Source organism: Carcharhinus amblyrhynchos, chromosome 12 (genome assembly GCF_965287045.1).
Source record: "Carcharhinus amblyrhynchos chromosome 12, sCarAmb.v2.hapA, whole genome shotgun sequence".
Classification (NCBI taxonomy): domain Eukaryota; kingdom Metazoa; phylum Chordata; class Chondrichthyes; order Carcharhiniformes; family Carcharhinidae; genus Carcharhinus; species Carcharhinus amblyrhynchos.
Genome location: NC_137335.1, coordinates 26,912,589 through 26,929,503, shown reverse-complemented (window position 1 = coordinate 26,929,503; position 16,915 = coordinate 26,912,589). Strand labels below are relative to the sequence as shown.

The 16,915-nt window shown below is 41.2% G+C and overlaps 1 protein-coding gene and 1 pseudogene across 4 annotated transcripts in view; both read right to left on the bottom strand.

Moving 5' to 3' along the window:
* LOC145350873 (unconventional myosin-VI) overlaps positions 1-16,915 on the bottom strand; it is a 206,089-nt gene that overhangs the window by 118,410 nt on the left and 70,764 nt on the right. For all 4 annotated transcript variants that reach the window (XM_080200277.1, XM_080200279.1, XM_080200278.1 and 1 more), the window contains exon 2: positions 7,269-7,414. In XM_080200277.1, the coding sequence (XP_080056403.1) occupies positions 7,269-7,385 (117 nt within the window). In that variant the 5' untranslated portion in view covers positions 7,386-7,414. The remainder of the gene's footprint in view (positions 1-7,268; positions 7,415-16,915) is intronic.
* LOC145350702 (large ribosomal subunit protein bL33m pseudogene) lies at positions 11,842-12,078 on the bottom strand (annotated as a pseudogene).

Genomic DNA, 16,915 nt, shown 5'->3' with positions numbered 1-16,915 from the left:
ACACTGGTGTTCAATGTGAATTGCCTATTATTCAACACAAACTTACTTAGTTGACCTAATTTACCTGCTGTCCTTCCAATGTGAGAGTCAGTTCACCATCCTTACTTAAATTATCCAATACTGTTGATCCCACACAGTAGAACTTGTGCACAATTTCTAATGTGAAATTATGAACACTTCTGGAGCAATAAACCCACCCACTCAAAATCACCATCTTCTGCAGACTGGTGGTTAGCTCAGTTGGGAGAACTGGGCTCCACATCCAGCCTAAGTTACTCACCCTGTGAACTAAATCATTTCATTTTGAAGTTGCAATGTATGTAGTAGAATCAGTAAGAAGTCTCATAACACCACATTAAAGTCCAACAGGTTTATGTGGTAGCGAAAGCTGTTGGACTTTAACCTGGTGTTGTGAGACATCTTACTGTGTTTATCCCAGTCTAATGCCGGCACCTCCACATCATGTAGTGGAATCCACAGTGAAACAGCAGCTTCCGCAATTATGAATTTTATTTTGTGTCGTTTGAAATCCTCAGTAGAAAATAAATATTTATTTGACTCATCACACATCATGTTTGCCTTTAGGGAACCTTGGTGTGATGTCACTGTAGATTAGAATGCTGAATGTAACTGAATATTAATCGTATTTGCTGATTCCTTACCAAGGTCCATAAATGGCTCAGATAAAGAAGTGAACTGCTGAGTACTTTCCAAGTTACAGGGTGTGCAGGCGGGATAGGAGGGGAGAGGGAACTAAAACTAAGTTTGCAATATTGGTTAAAGTCAAGAAACAATCATTGCTGTAAGGCCAGGTGATAAACTGGACATTCATCATGAGATCATATGGGTTGAAGTGAAGAACAAAGTAAGGGGACAATCACGCTGCTGCCTACCAGGTAAGGTTATAGGCTAGAGACTCTGCAGCGAGAAATTTGCCCCCAACTCTTCAAAGCCTGTCCACAAGGCACAATTCAGGAGTGTAATGGAATACACGCCACTTCCCTGGATGACTGCAGTTCCAAAACCACTCATGAAATCGGATACCATGAAAGACAAAGCAGCTTGCTTGATTGGCATCCCATCCACAAACATTCACTCCTTCCACCACCAATGAACAGTGGCAGCAATTTGTACCATCATCAAGATACTGCAGGAACTCACCAAGACTCATTAAATAGCATCTTCCACCATCACAGCTGCTACAATCTAGTAGGACAAGAGGAGCAGACACATGGGAATACTACTACCTGGAAATTTTCCTCCAAGTCACTCACCATTTCTATGTAAGGCAGCTCACCACCACCTTCTTTATGTAAGGCAGCTCACCATCATCTACTCAAGGGCAATTGGGAATGGGCAGTAAATGCTGGCTAGACAGGATGCCCACATCCCATAAATGAATTTTAAAAAAGGGAGCTGATGTCAGACACAGAGCTCAACATTGCAGAAAGCTGAGGGCAAAAAAAAAATTATTTTAAATTAGGAATGCAAAAAGATGGCATAGAAGATTGCCCAGCTAAATCAAGGGAAACCCACAGCGATTTTATAAATGCATGATGTGCAAGATAACTAAGGAAAGAGTTTGGCCAGACACGAAAAAGAGAACCAGTGTGTGATGGCAAAAGACATGGACATGGCTCTTAATGAATACTTTGTGTCTGCCTTCTCAAAAGAAGCAAACAATGCAGATGCAATAATTGAGCAGCAGTATAACATATCAGATAAAATAAAGGATGAGAAGAGAAAGTTCAAAATCTTTGTAAGTAGATAAATTTATCAGATGAAAAGCATTGCAACTGATAAGAGAAACAAGGAAGGAAATAATAGAAGCTCTGAACAAATTTTTCAATCACCTCTGGCTAGGGTATGGTGTCAGAAAATTAGCAGAACACTAATATGGTATCATAGAATTCCTACAGTGCCAAAAGAGGCCATTCAGCTCATCGAGTCTGCACAGACAACAATCCCACCCAGTCCTATCCCTGCCACCCCACACATTTACCCCGCTAATGCCCCTAATCTACACATCCCAGGACACTAAGGGACAATTTAGCAAGGCCAATCAAATTATCCCACACATCTTTGGAATGTGGGAGGAAATCAGAACACCCGGAGGAAACCCACACAAACATGGCGAGAAAGTGCAAACTCAGCACAGACAGTGACGCAAGCTGGGTGTCAAACCCAGGTCCCTGGAGCTGAGAGACAGCAATGTTAACCACTGTGCCACCGTGCCGCCCCTGCAAACTCTACAGTCACCCAAGGCCAGAACCAAATCCCAGTCCCTGGCACTGTCAGACAGCAGTTCTAATCATTGTGCACCCTTTTAAAGACATTAGTGAACCAGATTTTTTTTTAAACAACAATCAGAGTTTTAATTCCAAGTTTTTTAAATTTTTTTTTCACCATCTACTAAGATGGGATTTAAACCTGGGTCCCCAGATTACTACTCCAGTAACAATACCACTATGCCACCACAACCCCATTGTTTTAAAAACTGTAGCAAGATATAAATCAAGTAATTACAGATCAGTCAGCCTAACCTCAGTGGTGGAAAAATTTGACGAATGATACAAATTATTGAGAAAGTCACGGGTTAATAAAGGGGAGTTAGCATAAATTGAGGGGAGTCATGTCTGATTAGGCTGACTGAATTGATGTCAACTAGAAGGAATTTGGCAAGGTTTCTGACAAGGCAGACGAGTCAGGAAAGTATATGGGACCCGAGGGAAAATGGCAAGTTGGATCGACAATTGGCTCAGCACCAAAAAGCAAAGGTCAAAGGGTGTTTTTATGATTGGAAGGCTATTTCCAATTGGGTTCCACAGGCCCAGCACTGGATCCCTTGTTTTTTGTGGTATACGTAAGTGATTTAGACTTAAGTGTGGAGAATTGTTAAAACACTTACAGATCATACAAAAATTAGCTATATATTGACAGTGAGGAAGAAAGCAGTAGACTGCCAGAAGGCATCAATAGATGGTCAGCGGGGGAAGGAACATACTAATAGGGGTTTCATCCAGCTCCACGTAATGCATTTCAGGATGGAAAACAGGACAAGGATATTAATATTAAATGGTGGGATATTGAAAAGTATAAAGGAACAGCGGGGCCTTGAAGCACATATTCACAGATCCCTTTTGAAGCAGGACAGATGGATTAGGTGTCACGGTAGCATATAGGATACTGTTAATAGACAAGGTACAGAATAGGTCACACTAGAATAGTAATAAAGCATTAGTTTGAACAACGCAAGAGTTATGTACACAGATCTGATCACCACATTGAAATAAGGATGTGATCATACTGGAGGGTGCAGAAGAAATTTCTGATGATATTGCCAAGAATGGGGAATTTTAGCTACAAGTAAAGAATAAATCAGCAGGGCTACTTTGGAGCACAGGAAGTGTGAGGTGTATAAAATCATGAGGGGCCTGTAAAAAGTGGATAGGAAGGACATATTTTCCTTAGCAAAAAGGTAAATAAACTGGAGGAATAGATTTCAAACAATTGATAGGAGGACCATAGGGGAGTTGAGAATTCTTTTCATCCATTATGATGTGCATTTGAATTCACTACCTGAAAGGATGAAAGATGCAGAAACTATTACATTTGAATACTAGCAGAGGAATCTACAGGTGAAGAACCATGAGCTCAAAAGTAGGGCAAGCTTGGACAATTTCTTTCTTTGGTTGGCACCAGCTTGATGGGCTGATTGGCCTCCTGATGTGTTGTAGATTTTTCTTTCATGTGTGTTTCTCAATGGTGTCAACTTCCTGAGCAACACCCTTTTCCATAAAGCTTTACTTGCGTAGAATTGACACGTGATTAACATCTTCAAGATAGCACCCAAGGGATAATACTTGCAACTACTTCCAGTACTTGACAGAAAAATAACATCTCAACTATTTTCTACTTCTGAAAAGATCTATAACTCAATTAAGAACATAAGAAATAGGAGCAGGAGTAGGCCATCTAGCCCTTCGAGCCTGCCCCGCCATTCAATAAGATCATGGCTGATCTGTTGTGGCTCAGTTCCACATTCCCGCCCTCTCCCCATAACCCTTAATCCCCTCTCATCAAAAACCCATCAACCCGCGTCTTAAAAATATTTAGCGAGGCAGCCTCCACCACCTCAACGGGCAGAGAATTCCAGAGATTCAACAACCTTTGAGTGAAGAAGTTCCTCCTCAACTCCGTTCTAAACCGCCTCCCCTTTATCTTGAGGCTGTGCCCCCTAGTCCTACTGTCTTTTTTGAGCGGGAAGAGTCTCTCCACCTCTATCCTGTCCATCCCATTCATCATCTTATACGTCTCAATGAGATCTCCCCTCATTCTTCTAAACTCTAACGAGTACAAGCCTAGTTTATTCAGCCTCTCCTCATAGCTCAACCCCCTCAACTCCGGTATCAGCCTAGTAAACCTCCTCTGCACTCCCTCCAAGGCCAAAATATCCTTGCGCAGGTGCGGCGCCCAAAACTGCACACAGTACTCCAGCTGCGGCCTCGCCAATGCCCTATACAGCTGCAGCAAGACCTCCCTACTTTTATATTCAATCCCCCTCGCTATGAAGGCCAGCATCCCATTCGCCTTCCTGATCACCTGCTGCACCTGCAAGCTGGGTTTTTGCGACTCATGCACAAGGACCCCGAGGTCCCTCTGCACCGTCGCCTGCTGCAGTTTTTCGCCACGTAAGTGATAATCCTTCCTACCATTATTCCTACCAAAGTGGACCACCTCACACTTGCCAACATTAAATTCCATTTGCCATTTCCTGGCCCATTCGCCCAGCCTATCTAGATCCTTCTGTAGGCTCTCCACACCCTCCGCACAATTTGCCTTTCCTCCAATCTTGGTGTCATCAGCAAATTTCGACACCCTACACTCGGTTCCCTCCTCCAGATCATCTATATAAATGGTAAATAGCTGAGGCCCCAGCACCGACCCCTGGGGCACTCCACTAGTCACCATCCGCCAATCTGAATAACACCCATTGACCTCCACTCTCTGCCTCCTATTTGACAACCAATCCTCTATCCACGCTAACACCCTACCCCCAACTCCCTGTCCCCTGACCTTCTGCAATAACCTCCTGTGAGGTACCTTGTCAAACGCCTTCTGAAAATCCAGAAAGACCACATCCACCGGCTCGCCTCTATCCACCGCCCTAGACACATAGAACATAGAACATAGAACATTACAGCGCAGAACAGGCCCTTCAGCCCACGATGCACACGATCCACGTTAAAGACTTCCCTTTAACGAAACCGTGCTACGTCTGCTCTATCAAGCAATTCCTCTCAAGATGCCTCGCTATTTCCTCCTTGATGACGGAGTCTAACATTTTACCTACCACAGACGTTAAACTAACCGGCCTATAATTCCCTGCCTTTTGCCTGGGACCCTTCTTAAACAACGGCGTAACATTAGCCGTTTTCCAATCTTCCGGCACTTCCCCGGAATCCAGCGACATCTGGAAAATAACCACCAAGGCATCCACTATCACCTCCGCCATTTCTTTCAGAACCCTCAGATGCATTCCATCCGGTCCTGGCGACTTGTCCACAATCAGTCCCTCCAGTCTGTCGAGCACTGCCTCTCTAGTAACAGTAATGTCATTAAGACCCTCCAGTCCTACCACCTTTCCATCTCTAACACCCGGCAAATTATTCACGTCCTCCTCCGTGAAGACAGAAACAAAAAAGTTATTCAGGACCTCAGCCATATCCCCATCCCCTACCACTAAGTCCCCCTTCTCATCCTCTAAGGGACCAACGTTCACCCTAGCCAGCCTCTTCCTTTTTATATATTTATAAAAACTCTTGCTATCCTTTTTTATATTAAGCGCAAGCCCAGCTTCATAGTTTCTCCTACCCTTCTTTATCATCTTCTTTGTCAATCTTTGTTGACATTTAAACCTCTCCCAATCCTCTTCTCGCCCACTACTCTTTGCTACTCTAAACACCTCTGCTTTTAATTTAACACTTTCCTTCACCTCCTTCGTTATCCACGGCTTATTACCCCTCCTCCTATGGTCCTTTTTGACCATCGGAATAAATTTCTGCTGAGCACCAAGAAAGATCTCCTTAAAGATCCTCCACTGCTCCTCAGCAGACCTACCATCCAACGCGCTCCCCCAGTCCACATTCGCCAATTCTTCTCTCATCCTACCGTACTCCCCTCTGTTCAAACAAAGGACGCGCGTCCGGAAACCCACTTTCCCCTCCTCCATCTGCACCAGAAACTCCACCATACAATGATCACTCTCCCCAAGAGGATCCTTCACCGCAAGGTCCCTAATTCTACCCGCCTCATTACATAGCACCAGATCCAAGATAGCTCGCTCCCTCGTCGGCTCCAACACACACTGTTCGAGGAAACTATCCCGGCAGCATTCCAAGAACTCCTCCTCGAGCCCACCGCGTCCAACATGGGTCGACCAATCTATATGTAGATTGAAATCCCCCATAACTACAGCTGTCCCATTCCTGCACGCCGCACTTATTTGCGCGTTAACAGCCCGCCCCACCTCCAGATCATTATTTGGGGGTCTATAGACGACACCCACCAGCGTCTTCCTCCCTTTGCTGTTCCTAATCTCTACCCTCAACGATTCCGCTTTCTGCTCCTTGGCTCCAATGTCATCCCTTGCTACCGCCCTGATGCTATCCTTAATCAGCAGAGCTACACCCCCCCCTTTTCCCTCCTGCCTATCCTTCCTAAACACTTGATATCCCTGGACATTCAGCTCCCAGTCCCTGTCACCTTGCAGCCACGTCTCTGTAATGGCCACCAGATCACATCCATTTGTGCTGATCTGCGCCACCAGCTCATCCACTTTATTCCGAATGCTTCGTGCATTCAGGTAAAGTGCCTTCATCCCAGCCTTCACCTGGACCTTATTTGCCGTAACGCCACCAACCATACTCACGCCCCCTACTCCCTCTATTAAATGTGGATAAAACTTGTAACTCACTAGTCTATGTCACTCAATGTGCTGCATACTCAACATGCAATAAAATTCACCATATACTATTAGATCCTGCAGGTACAAATCAGTATAAATTTTACATATTGTCTTCCATATACTCAGGATATCCAAAAACACTTCAAAGCTAATGAATTGCTTTTCTTTTGAAGTACCGTCAATGTTATGTAGACAATTTACTCAAGCCATTCGCGTTAAATCCAGAATCGCTTTTTATTTTAAAGAAAAATCATGAGCAGTTCAAACATAGCCAATATAAAGAACTTTTCAGTATATTCACCTTGTTCTTTTGATTCAAAGGTTCAATCGTTAATGAATCAACACCAATGTCAATGATAGAACCCAACTGGAATCCATCCAGGGGGTGCGGGGCCCAGACAGGCTTTCCGTCATCCATGGTTACTTTTCAAAACTGATTCAAATTCCCTAGTTAAAAAAAAACAAAAGAGAGCAAGACTGAGTTTACATATTTTATAAACACATGATATACAATTCAAGGCCACCACAGTGGCAATTTAAATGGTGCCAATCAAGTATATACCTGGCAATTCTCTAGCACATCTCATGTGTGAAATGACACCTTAGAGCTTCTTGCACATGAGCTCGAAGAATAAAAAGAAAACACATGAGGGAACATGCAACAGGTTGTACGGGACATGGCAAAGGTGGTATGTGGAGTTAGGTCATAGATCAGTCATGGTCTCATTGAAAGGTGGTGGAACAGGCTTGTGGAACTGAATGGCCGACTCCTGTTACTGTGCTCCTACCCTGTAAATTTAAGGCAATCCTCTTGACATAGCTATTTTTATTCAGTTCATAAATTTCTATAAGAAATAGCCAAATCCATTACCATCAAATCATCACTATTTTTAACGAGTCAATTTTCATTCCATTGGGAGAAATTAATGACTCTTTTCGGCAAACCTGACGCACAAGACAAGAAAGATCATTTTGATTCCATGGGTCACAGGCCTGACTGTTAGACTTCTACTGCCTCGGGTACACAAAACGTCTTATTGAAACTTAGTACAACACTCTTTATAGGTCAACACACGTTTTAATTTGCACTTTATTATAAATTGTCCCAAGATCCTTCCATGGTAAAATATTTAGAAATCTTTAATTGAGCAAATACATTGTTAGACGAGACTTTGCAACTTAATAATACATAATCAACATTAACATTTTCTAATAGCTCCTACAAATGTATCAAACCATCTCAAGGTGCTTCACAGGAGCATAATAAAAGTAAAATTACCAGACAAGGGAGATATTGTGTCAAATGACCAAAAGCTTGGTCAAAGAGATAGATTTTGAGTATCTTAAAGGCAGTAAACAAGGTTGAGAAAAATAGGGAGGGAATTTCAAAGCTTGGGGCCAAGACAACTGAAGATAAAGCCACCAACGGTGAAACTTTTAAATTCAGAGATGGTCGAGAAGCCAGAATTAAGTAACACATAACTCAGTATTCCAAGGTTGGGGGAGATTACAGAGATAGGGAGGCCAAGGCTATGGAGACAATGTGAATCTTTAAAATCAAGATGTGGTTTGATTAGGAGCTAACGTAGGCCAGTGAGCACATGGCTGATAGGACTTGGTGAGTAAGAACATGGGCAGCTAAGTTTAGAATGACAAGTTCAAAGACAGTAAAATTTAAGTGGGCTGGAGTGCATCAGTTTCAAAACAACAAAGGTACGAATGAGAACTTCATGCTCCCAATGACCTGAGATGGGGTAAAGTTAGGCAATATTGTGGAGGCGGAGGCAGGCAGTCTTAGTAATAGCATAGTTGTGTAGACAGAAATTCATCTCGGGATCAGGTGTGAACAAACTGGCTTATATCTCAGACTGTTGCTGGGGAGTAGCAATTTCAGAACAGTGCTTGGAGTGGGAACACAGAAGAGAGTGACTACCTTTGACATCAAGACAGTATTTGACTTGAGTATGGAAATCGAGGTAAAACTCTCCACTGGTTGGAATCATACCCAGCACAAACTTAAGTTGATAAGTGTTATCCCTTCGTATTGCACACTTTTTTGAGTGTACGAAAGTAAATTGAATTGATGAAAATATGCATACCTGTTATAGCTTGCTCCCCGCTGAAGTTCTCTCTGATAGGCACTCCTTGAGTACTAAATATTTTTGATCTTCATAAGTACATATTAGATCAAATTCAATATGTTTGTTTTCTTTTTAAGAGCAAAGGAAGACGGTTGTGATTGTTGGATGTCAATCATCTCAGCTCCAGGACATCACTGCAGGAGTTCCTCAGGGTAGTTCCCTTTTCCCAATCTACACCACATGACATGTCGAGGTTCAAGGCAACAGCTCCAAAAAACCTTTTCAAGATTAATTAGGCTTGGGCAATAATTGTTAGCCTAGCCAGTTATGCCCACATCAAATGAATGAATGAAAAAAAATTACCAAATTCAAATATTCTTCATTTCTAACCTGCACAAGAAAGAGGAGTCTGAAATAACCAGTTTAACTTTTACTGAACTATACAGAATCCTTTGTAAGGTCTGTATTGTCCTTACTGTGCTTGGAAAGAGAAAAAACGCACTGAATTTGACCTAATATGTTCTTGTAGCGAACAAAAACATTTAGTACTCGAGGAGTGCTTATCAGAGAGGACTTCAGCAGGGAGCAAGCTACAACAGGTACACATACCTTTATGAATTCAATTTACTCTCATACACAAACAAATGCACAGTACAAAGGGATAACCTCATCAACTTAAAAGTTGATCAAATATCTGGATCAATTGCATAATTTTATTTGTTTTTACATAATGGAATTTAAACCACTATCTCTGGAGCATTAGGCCCAGCCTCAGAGTCACCAGTCCAGTAACATTACTATAACGCTACTACCTATGTAACTCTGCAGTTGCACCAGCCCAATCTTGCCAGAACATTCCCAACATTTCTTGGGAGTTGAAGTTAAGATTTAAGCTGGAAAGTTAGAGGACTGCAAAATGCAAATTGAAAGATAAAATGCTGTTACTTGGAACTTCCTCTGAGCTTCACTAAGAGAGAATTAAAGGCAAGAAAAGTTAGAGTGAAAGTGGGGCACAAAATTGAAATCATAATTAAAACTTAAGGTTGCATTTGTAGAAAGAATGAGGATATTCAACAAAGCAATCTGTGCTTGACTTCCCCAAACGTAGGAGAGACTGCACAATGAGCAGAAAATACATATACTTGTTTGTAGAACACATTTGCAAATTATTGCTTGGGGCCCTGGATAGTCTGTGGATGATAAATAGGCAAGCTTAATTAGGAAGGTGCCAGAAGAGGAAGATAGTTGGAATGATCATAGTGGTACAGGGTGTTGTGCAGAGAATGATCACTTCATTGAGTTCAGGTAGGAGCGAAGATGTGTTTGGTGGTAGGATCAATCTACACATGATGAAAACAGCAAATGATCTATTAAATAAGGTGGTAGACTAAGGGACACCCAACCTTGGTCTGGGAGGAGTCAAACCAAAGTGCTGGAAATAGAGGTAGACTTGCTCGAGGGTCTGTCTGCCATTGTAAAGAGAATCCTTAGGCAAGTTAAAAAAGGTGACATTTTGGTAACTCTGATGTAGAAGGTGGCATCACCAGAGCACTGGGAAACTAGAAGGGAGTAAGTTCCTTACAGCAAGTGATATAGGGAGAACTATAATCTCAGTAGATGTGCAATTTGTTTCCAAAAACCAAAATATTTTATCTGGAGGAAACAGAGTTGAAGGAGAAGTATTTCAAAATGAGAAGCAGCAGATATGAGGAGGATTTGGAAGGTGGTTTGTTTGAATTGGTCAAGCCACTGTCAAGGAAGAAACAGAGAACCTGCCGACCAGCCCAGTGAGAGACAGGTGTAAAGGGATGGCACATAGAGTGGGCTGCATGGTGGTAAAGTGCTTAGCACAAGTGCCTCACAGCACCAGAGACCAGAATTCAATTCCCGGCTTGGGTCACTGTCTGTACGGAGTCCTCACATTCTCCCCATGTCTGTGTGGGTTTCTTTCGGGTGCTCTGGTTTCCTCCCACAGTCTAAAAGGACGTGCTGGTTAGGTGTATTGGCCATGCTAAATTCTCCCACTGGCACCTGAGTGTGGCAGCTAGGGGATTTTCACTGTAACTTAATTGTAGTGTTAATGTAAACCTACTTGTGACACTAATAAAATCAATAAAGGAGAGACATTTAGGGCAAGAAAATTAGAACCTTCCATTTCAGAGGTTCATAAGATATAAGAGCAGAATTAGACCATTCAGCCCATCGAGTCTGAGGGTTATTAGGAGACTTGTGAATGTAGGTGAATAGGGACTGAAAAAATGGGAAAACAATGAATTGAGAAAATAACTGGGACAAGAGCAGACTGAAATAATCCATCTAATAAGGCAGCCCAATCGTCAGTCTTGGAGAGGAGGTAGAAGCAGGCTGAGAATCAGGTGTCTATGTGTATATATAAAGAGGGAGAGATCATCTCCAGAGATGCTGAGATCAGCAACTATTGGGGGAGCCATGGCTTTCTGTTCAGTAGTGGGGCAATATGCCAGCAGATGAGGGTTGTCAGAGAAGGCATGACAAATCAGGAAAAGGTGTACATATCCATCAAGACTCTCACTTGGTGATACTTGGAACATCATGACTAGATGCTTCTTACCCCCACCCTGCAGTCATGTAACCTCAGTTTTTTTTTAAACTTTATTTTTTTTTATTAAAGTAACTTACAATAATTTATCAATAACAATGCAAAAGTGATACTTCCAACCTGCCATGTTATTGTCTCCTTTGGAAATGTCACCATTGCCTTTTGCATCATCACAAAGCGACAGATGTATGAATTCAACTTCAAGGAAATTGTGTTCAGTTTTTAAACTGTTCTTGTAGAAAGTCAGTCCATTTAAGCTCTCTACAATAACCTGACCTAATTTTCTTCTTTTCAAAAAAGTTCACTGTAGGATCATGTTTTCTCAGGATTATATCTTCGTGCAGCCGGCTCTTTTTTGTACTGAAGCAGGAGCCACTTCCAGCTGTACTCGCCATCCTCATAAGGATGGACTTGGATTTGCTCATGGCAAGGTTCACTGTTGTCAGCAGCATTTTCCGTCTGCCTGGTGACCATGGGAAACTACTGCTAGACAACCCCTTTTTAGCTGGTTTGATAATGAGACCAGGAATGCATTGAAGAGATTGAATTTCTGCAGATCCACCGGGAAATAGAACAGACCGTACAATGGAAATGAAAAAAATCGAATATACCCACCATCCAAAAGATGTACTGATTAGGTGTACTGGCCATGCTCAATTCTCCCTCACTGTACCAAACAGTCACCGGAGTGTAGTGATTAGGAGATTTTCACAGTAACTTCATTGCAGTGATAATGTAAGTCTACTTATGACTAATAAATTAACTTTACTTCTCATCTCCACAGTTCTCAATGAAAAGATCCAGAATGTAGGAAAGGCGGCTTCAGGTGGTTTTAAGAAACTGACGACAAGTGACAAGTTCAGAGAGTTAAAGGTGCTGGCAGTGTGCAAGGGGCACTCTTAGTCAAAAAGATAGGCATAAGACAATCTTTTTAAATGTTTATATTGTGAAGGGCATATTTCAGAGCAACATGTCACAAGTGGATGAAAGCAATAGCAATCAACAGCTTTTAATGACGTATGTAATCATCTGGTTAAGTATTTCAGCCATTAATTCTTAACTTGACATACTACATTGCACTGATCTCTACTTATTTAAAACCATTATAAAGTGCATTCCATATACAAGATAGGCACTTACTGAGACTGGCCTTTCCATTGGGAATGCTCTAATTATTAGAGAGAAAATTAATTGGAATTTTGATTCATTTCCTACAATAGATTTGTCAATCTTTCCATATAAACTATCAACGTATTATTTAGCAGCGGCAAGTTCATTAAAAATATGTTCATGACACTACTTCAGTGCAAGTACTTTGTGTAATTGAGATGCAACATGCATGCCAACCAAAGACAAAGGAACGAAGCAACCTGCCTTTAGAGAGCAGTTTTCATTATCTCAGAACATCCCAGGCTGCACAACCAACCAGGTATTTCTGAAGTGTAGTCACAGTTGTAATTAAAGAATGTGGCAACCATTTTGTATACAGCAAGATCCCATAAACAGCACTGTTCATTTAGAAAATGATCAGATAATGAACTATGCAATTATCTTATTCAGTGTTTACCTAGACTTTCCTGCACTGGCCTCACGATGTTGACTGAAAGATAGAGATTGGTCAAGACAAGAACTTCCAAGCTTATCTTTGATTAGTGTCATGGAATCTTTTGCATTATCTGGGAGCCTCAATCTATCATGTCCAGCAGTGCAGTCTCAATATTGCACCAAAACTTCAATATGGAACATGCACTGAAGTCCATGGAGTGGGACACAAACCCACAAAAACTTTTAACAAGAGGTATAGAGTACTGTCCCGAGCCATGGCTGACAACAGCTAATAAACTTGCACGGCCACCGTTGGCCTATCTTCATTGTGCTGGGAATTCCTGTACTTGAGCACAACATTTACTGTTCGTACATTTCCACGTGCAGCAGCTTGTTTTGTAATTTCACTATTTCCTTACCAGAATATATTGCCATTCAATTCCTGCCCTGAGATCTGAGCAGTTGTAGTTAATAAGGATCAAATTCACTTTGCATCTTTTAAACAGCAAGCAACATAGTCAACAAAAAACTTTATCAGGTCTGAACAGAGGAAACAATGCTTCATTTTAATGAATCTCAAGTATTGAATGCCCATTGTTAGTAGAAATACCAGTAGCGTTGCTACATGTATTACACACTAAAACAGAACTCTGCCTGGTTCATAGACTTAATGCATCAGTTCACCTTTTTATTCTTCAATATTTTAGTTTTTTTAAACTTTAAAATTTATTTTTAACTCATCAAAAGTGAGGCCCCAAAATGCAACTGCATTAAAAAAGCCAGTTGTACTTTTTAGTGGCAAGGAAAGCATTAAATGGGCACATGATTTGGCTCTTCATGAACGTAATCTACAGTGATTGCAATGAATGGGGAGCATTAATGAAGTCCACTGTTCCAGCGGGTCTATAAAACTTATTGACATTAATAATGGCTGGCCCTGCCACCATAAACTTGTGGCTAAAAACAATGGCTGCTGGGTGGATCAGCAACAAAACAAAGCACTGAGATTTATGGACCTGATAAACGAAGAACAAATTTACAAAATTTATCTGTCTTCAAGTTTTGCCTAGTACAGCAAGTACAGCTTTAATTGCAGTGTAAAAATCAGCTGCAAACAGCCTAAGAATCAGACATAGAATGTTTGCGTTTTGTTATTAAAATTAACCTGAATTGGACTAGCTCCATTCAAGGAACAAGAACATTTGTAATTGCTCCAAAGGCTTAGATTACGTCAGCTTGCCCCAACTGTTAGAACAGCATCTTTGAAGTCAAAAGACTGCAGGATCAAGTTCCACATCTGCATGTGAGTATATAATCTGAGTGTACAAAAGCATAGTGGTTATATTACTGGACAAGTAATTCAGAGACCCGAACTAATAATTTACAGAATAATAGCAACTTGAGAATGAGTTCAGATTTTTTTTGACTGCAGCAATTTCAGAAGGCAGCTTACCAAGCACAACTAGGGATGGGCAATAAATGCTGGCCTTCTTGATAATGTCAAGATTTCGAAAGTTAATTAAAAAAAAAATTCTACTTAGTTCTATGTTGGAGATGTCATGAATTCTTGGCACAGTCTACCTGTGCAGGTGGTTCAAATAGATGCAGGGGACTCTCCTCCTGCCAGTCCTCCCTCAAACAATTAAAAACAAATCAACAGCTTACTGTTCTCAACATGGCTCCTGGGGTTTTACTACTTGAAAAATGGTTGCCAATTTTCATTTGACATTTTTTAAAAATTCAGCCAAATGTTTGAAGTACAAAAGCATATCACAATGTTTAAGAACTTCCAATGGAAGCTATTGAGAAATTCATACAAACAGATTCTGTTTCCCACTCTATCTTCACGGACAAGAACTCACTAATCTAAGGCTCACTAACCTCAAATTCAGAAACACTGTCGCTTACCAGTGCAGAACTCTGACGCACTTCCTGCTAATATACCAAGCAGGGCCATGCTAACCTGAAGGATGTCAGCCTGTCAAAGAGTATTCACTGCCATGAACAAACAGTCCTGTTGACAGACCTATTAATGATGGAGTCATGTCGATTGGTCAGTCACTAACGCTGTACTGTTGAATACTTGAGTACCATGGCTCAAGCATTGGGTTACCAAGTTTTTTTACAAAGCATATTTCAAACATGCCTCTCTGACAGCCTCTGCATTTGAAAGTATTCATGTAAGCACTCAGATCTTCGTCAGACCCACATGAAAAGCTTACATATAAATTCCATGATCACATAATTCTTCTTAAAAAACTAAAACTATAACTGGACAAATTAAAATATGGCACAAAGAAAAATGAACAAGTTAAATTTCTGAAACTCACATTCTTGCCTTGAGAAACAAGCTAATGGCATTTTGTTCAACAATTTCAGGATCTGGAGTAAATAGAAGACTGTAGTTACGCTCTGGCCAAATTGTTTGGTGTTGAAGTTCACACTCAGCTCATCAATTGCACGTTGTTAGGTGTCAGCCTTGGTTCAGTAGTACATAGTCCTGTCTCAACCACCAATCCAGCATATAATGAACATGAGCGACACCCTTGTGCTGCACTGAAGAAATGCTGCATGTCAGATGAGACATTAAAAAAAATCAAGGATTTGGCTACTCTCTCAGGTGGACATAAAAGACCTGAGAACATTATTTCAAAAAACAGAAGAGATTGCCACAGAGTCCAAACTACATTAACTCCTCAACTAACATCATCAAAACAATGTCACAATCACCACCTTTAGTCCAGCCTTGCACACAAACTAGTCGTCATCAATCTGACACTACAACACCAACTACATCTCAAAAATACTTCTTCAGCTGTAAAGCAATTTGGAATGTCTGAGGCCATGTAAATTTGAGTTTTTTATTTCCTTCCTTTACTAAACTGCATGACACTTGATAGTAATTTTAAATGAACCAATGTATAGAGTGCTGCAGTGCATCCAGAAGTCAGGAGCTTTGCCTTTGCTTCATTTCTACATTGGTTCAATTATTTGGCACTTAAACAAAAGTGCAGATTTATTCAGTTGCTCACCCATGGACTGGTTAGATTCCAAGTAAACAGTGGGAAACTAAAACATTCAGTATTGATGTTTGAGCAAGCTTCATACAAGGATACATGCCACCGAGTATGAAGCAATATGATTTGGTGGGAAGAATGAAGAGAAACCAGAACAACCATTTGGAAACAAAGAGACTTGCAAGCAAATGGAATCCTGGACTTCATTAATTGAGGTAGGGAGATAGTGAACCTTAATAAAACACAGACTTGGCCTGTACTGGAGTATTGTGTCCATTTCTGAGTACCACACTTTAGGAAGGATGTGAAGGCATTACAGAAAAATAATTACAAGAGTGGTTCCAGGGATGAAGGATTTCAACTACGTGCATGAATTGGAGAAGCTGAGTCCGTTTTCCTTGGATTACAGTGGGTCAAGAGGAGATTTGATCATGAAATCATGAAGGGTCTGGACAGAATTGAGTGAGAGAATCTGTTCCCATTGGCGCAAGGGTCGAGAACCACCGGACCCAAATGTACTGTGAGTGGCAATAAAGAACACAGGTGGCATGAAACAAAATTATTATATGGTGAGTGGTCAGGACCTGGAATGTACTGCCTGTGTGGTGGAGACAGACTCATTTGTCGCTTTCAAAATGGAATTTTGTCTCACTTCATCAATGGAGGAAGACATGATGTGAGACAAAGGGAAGATGAAGAGTTGACCATGGACAATGGAATATAGAGA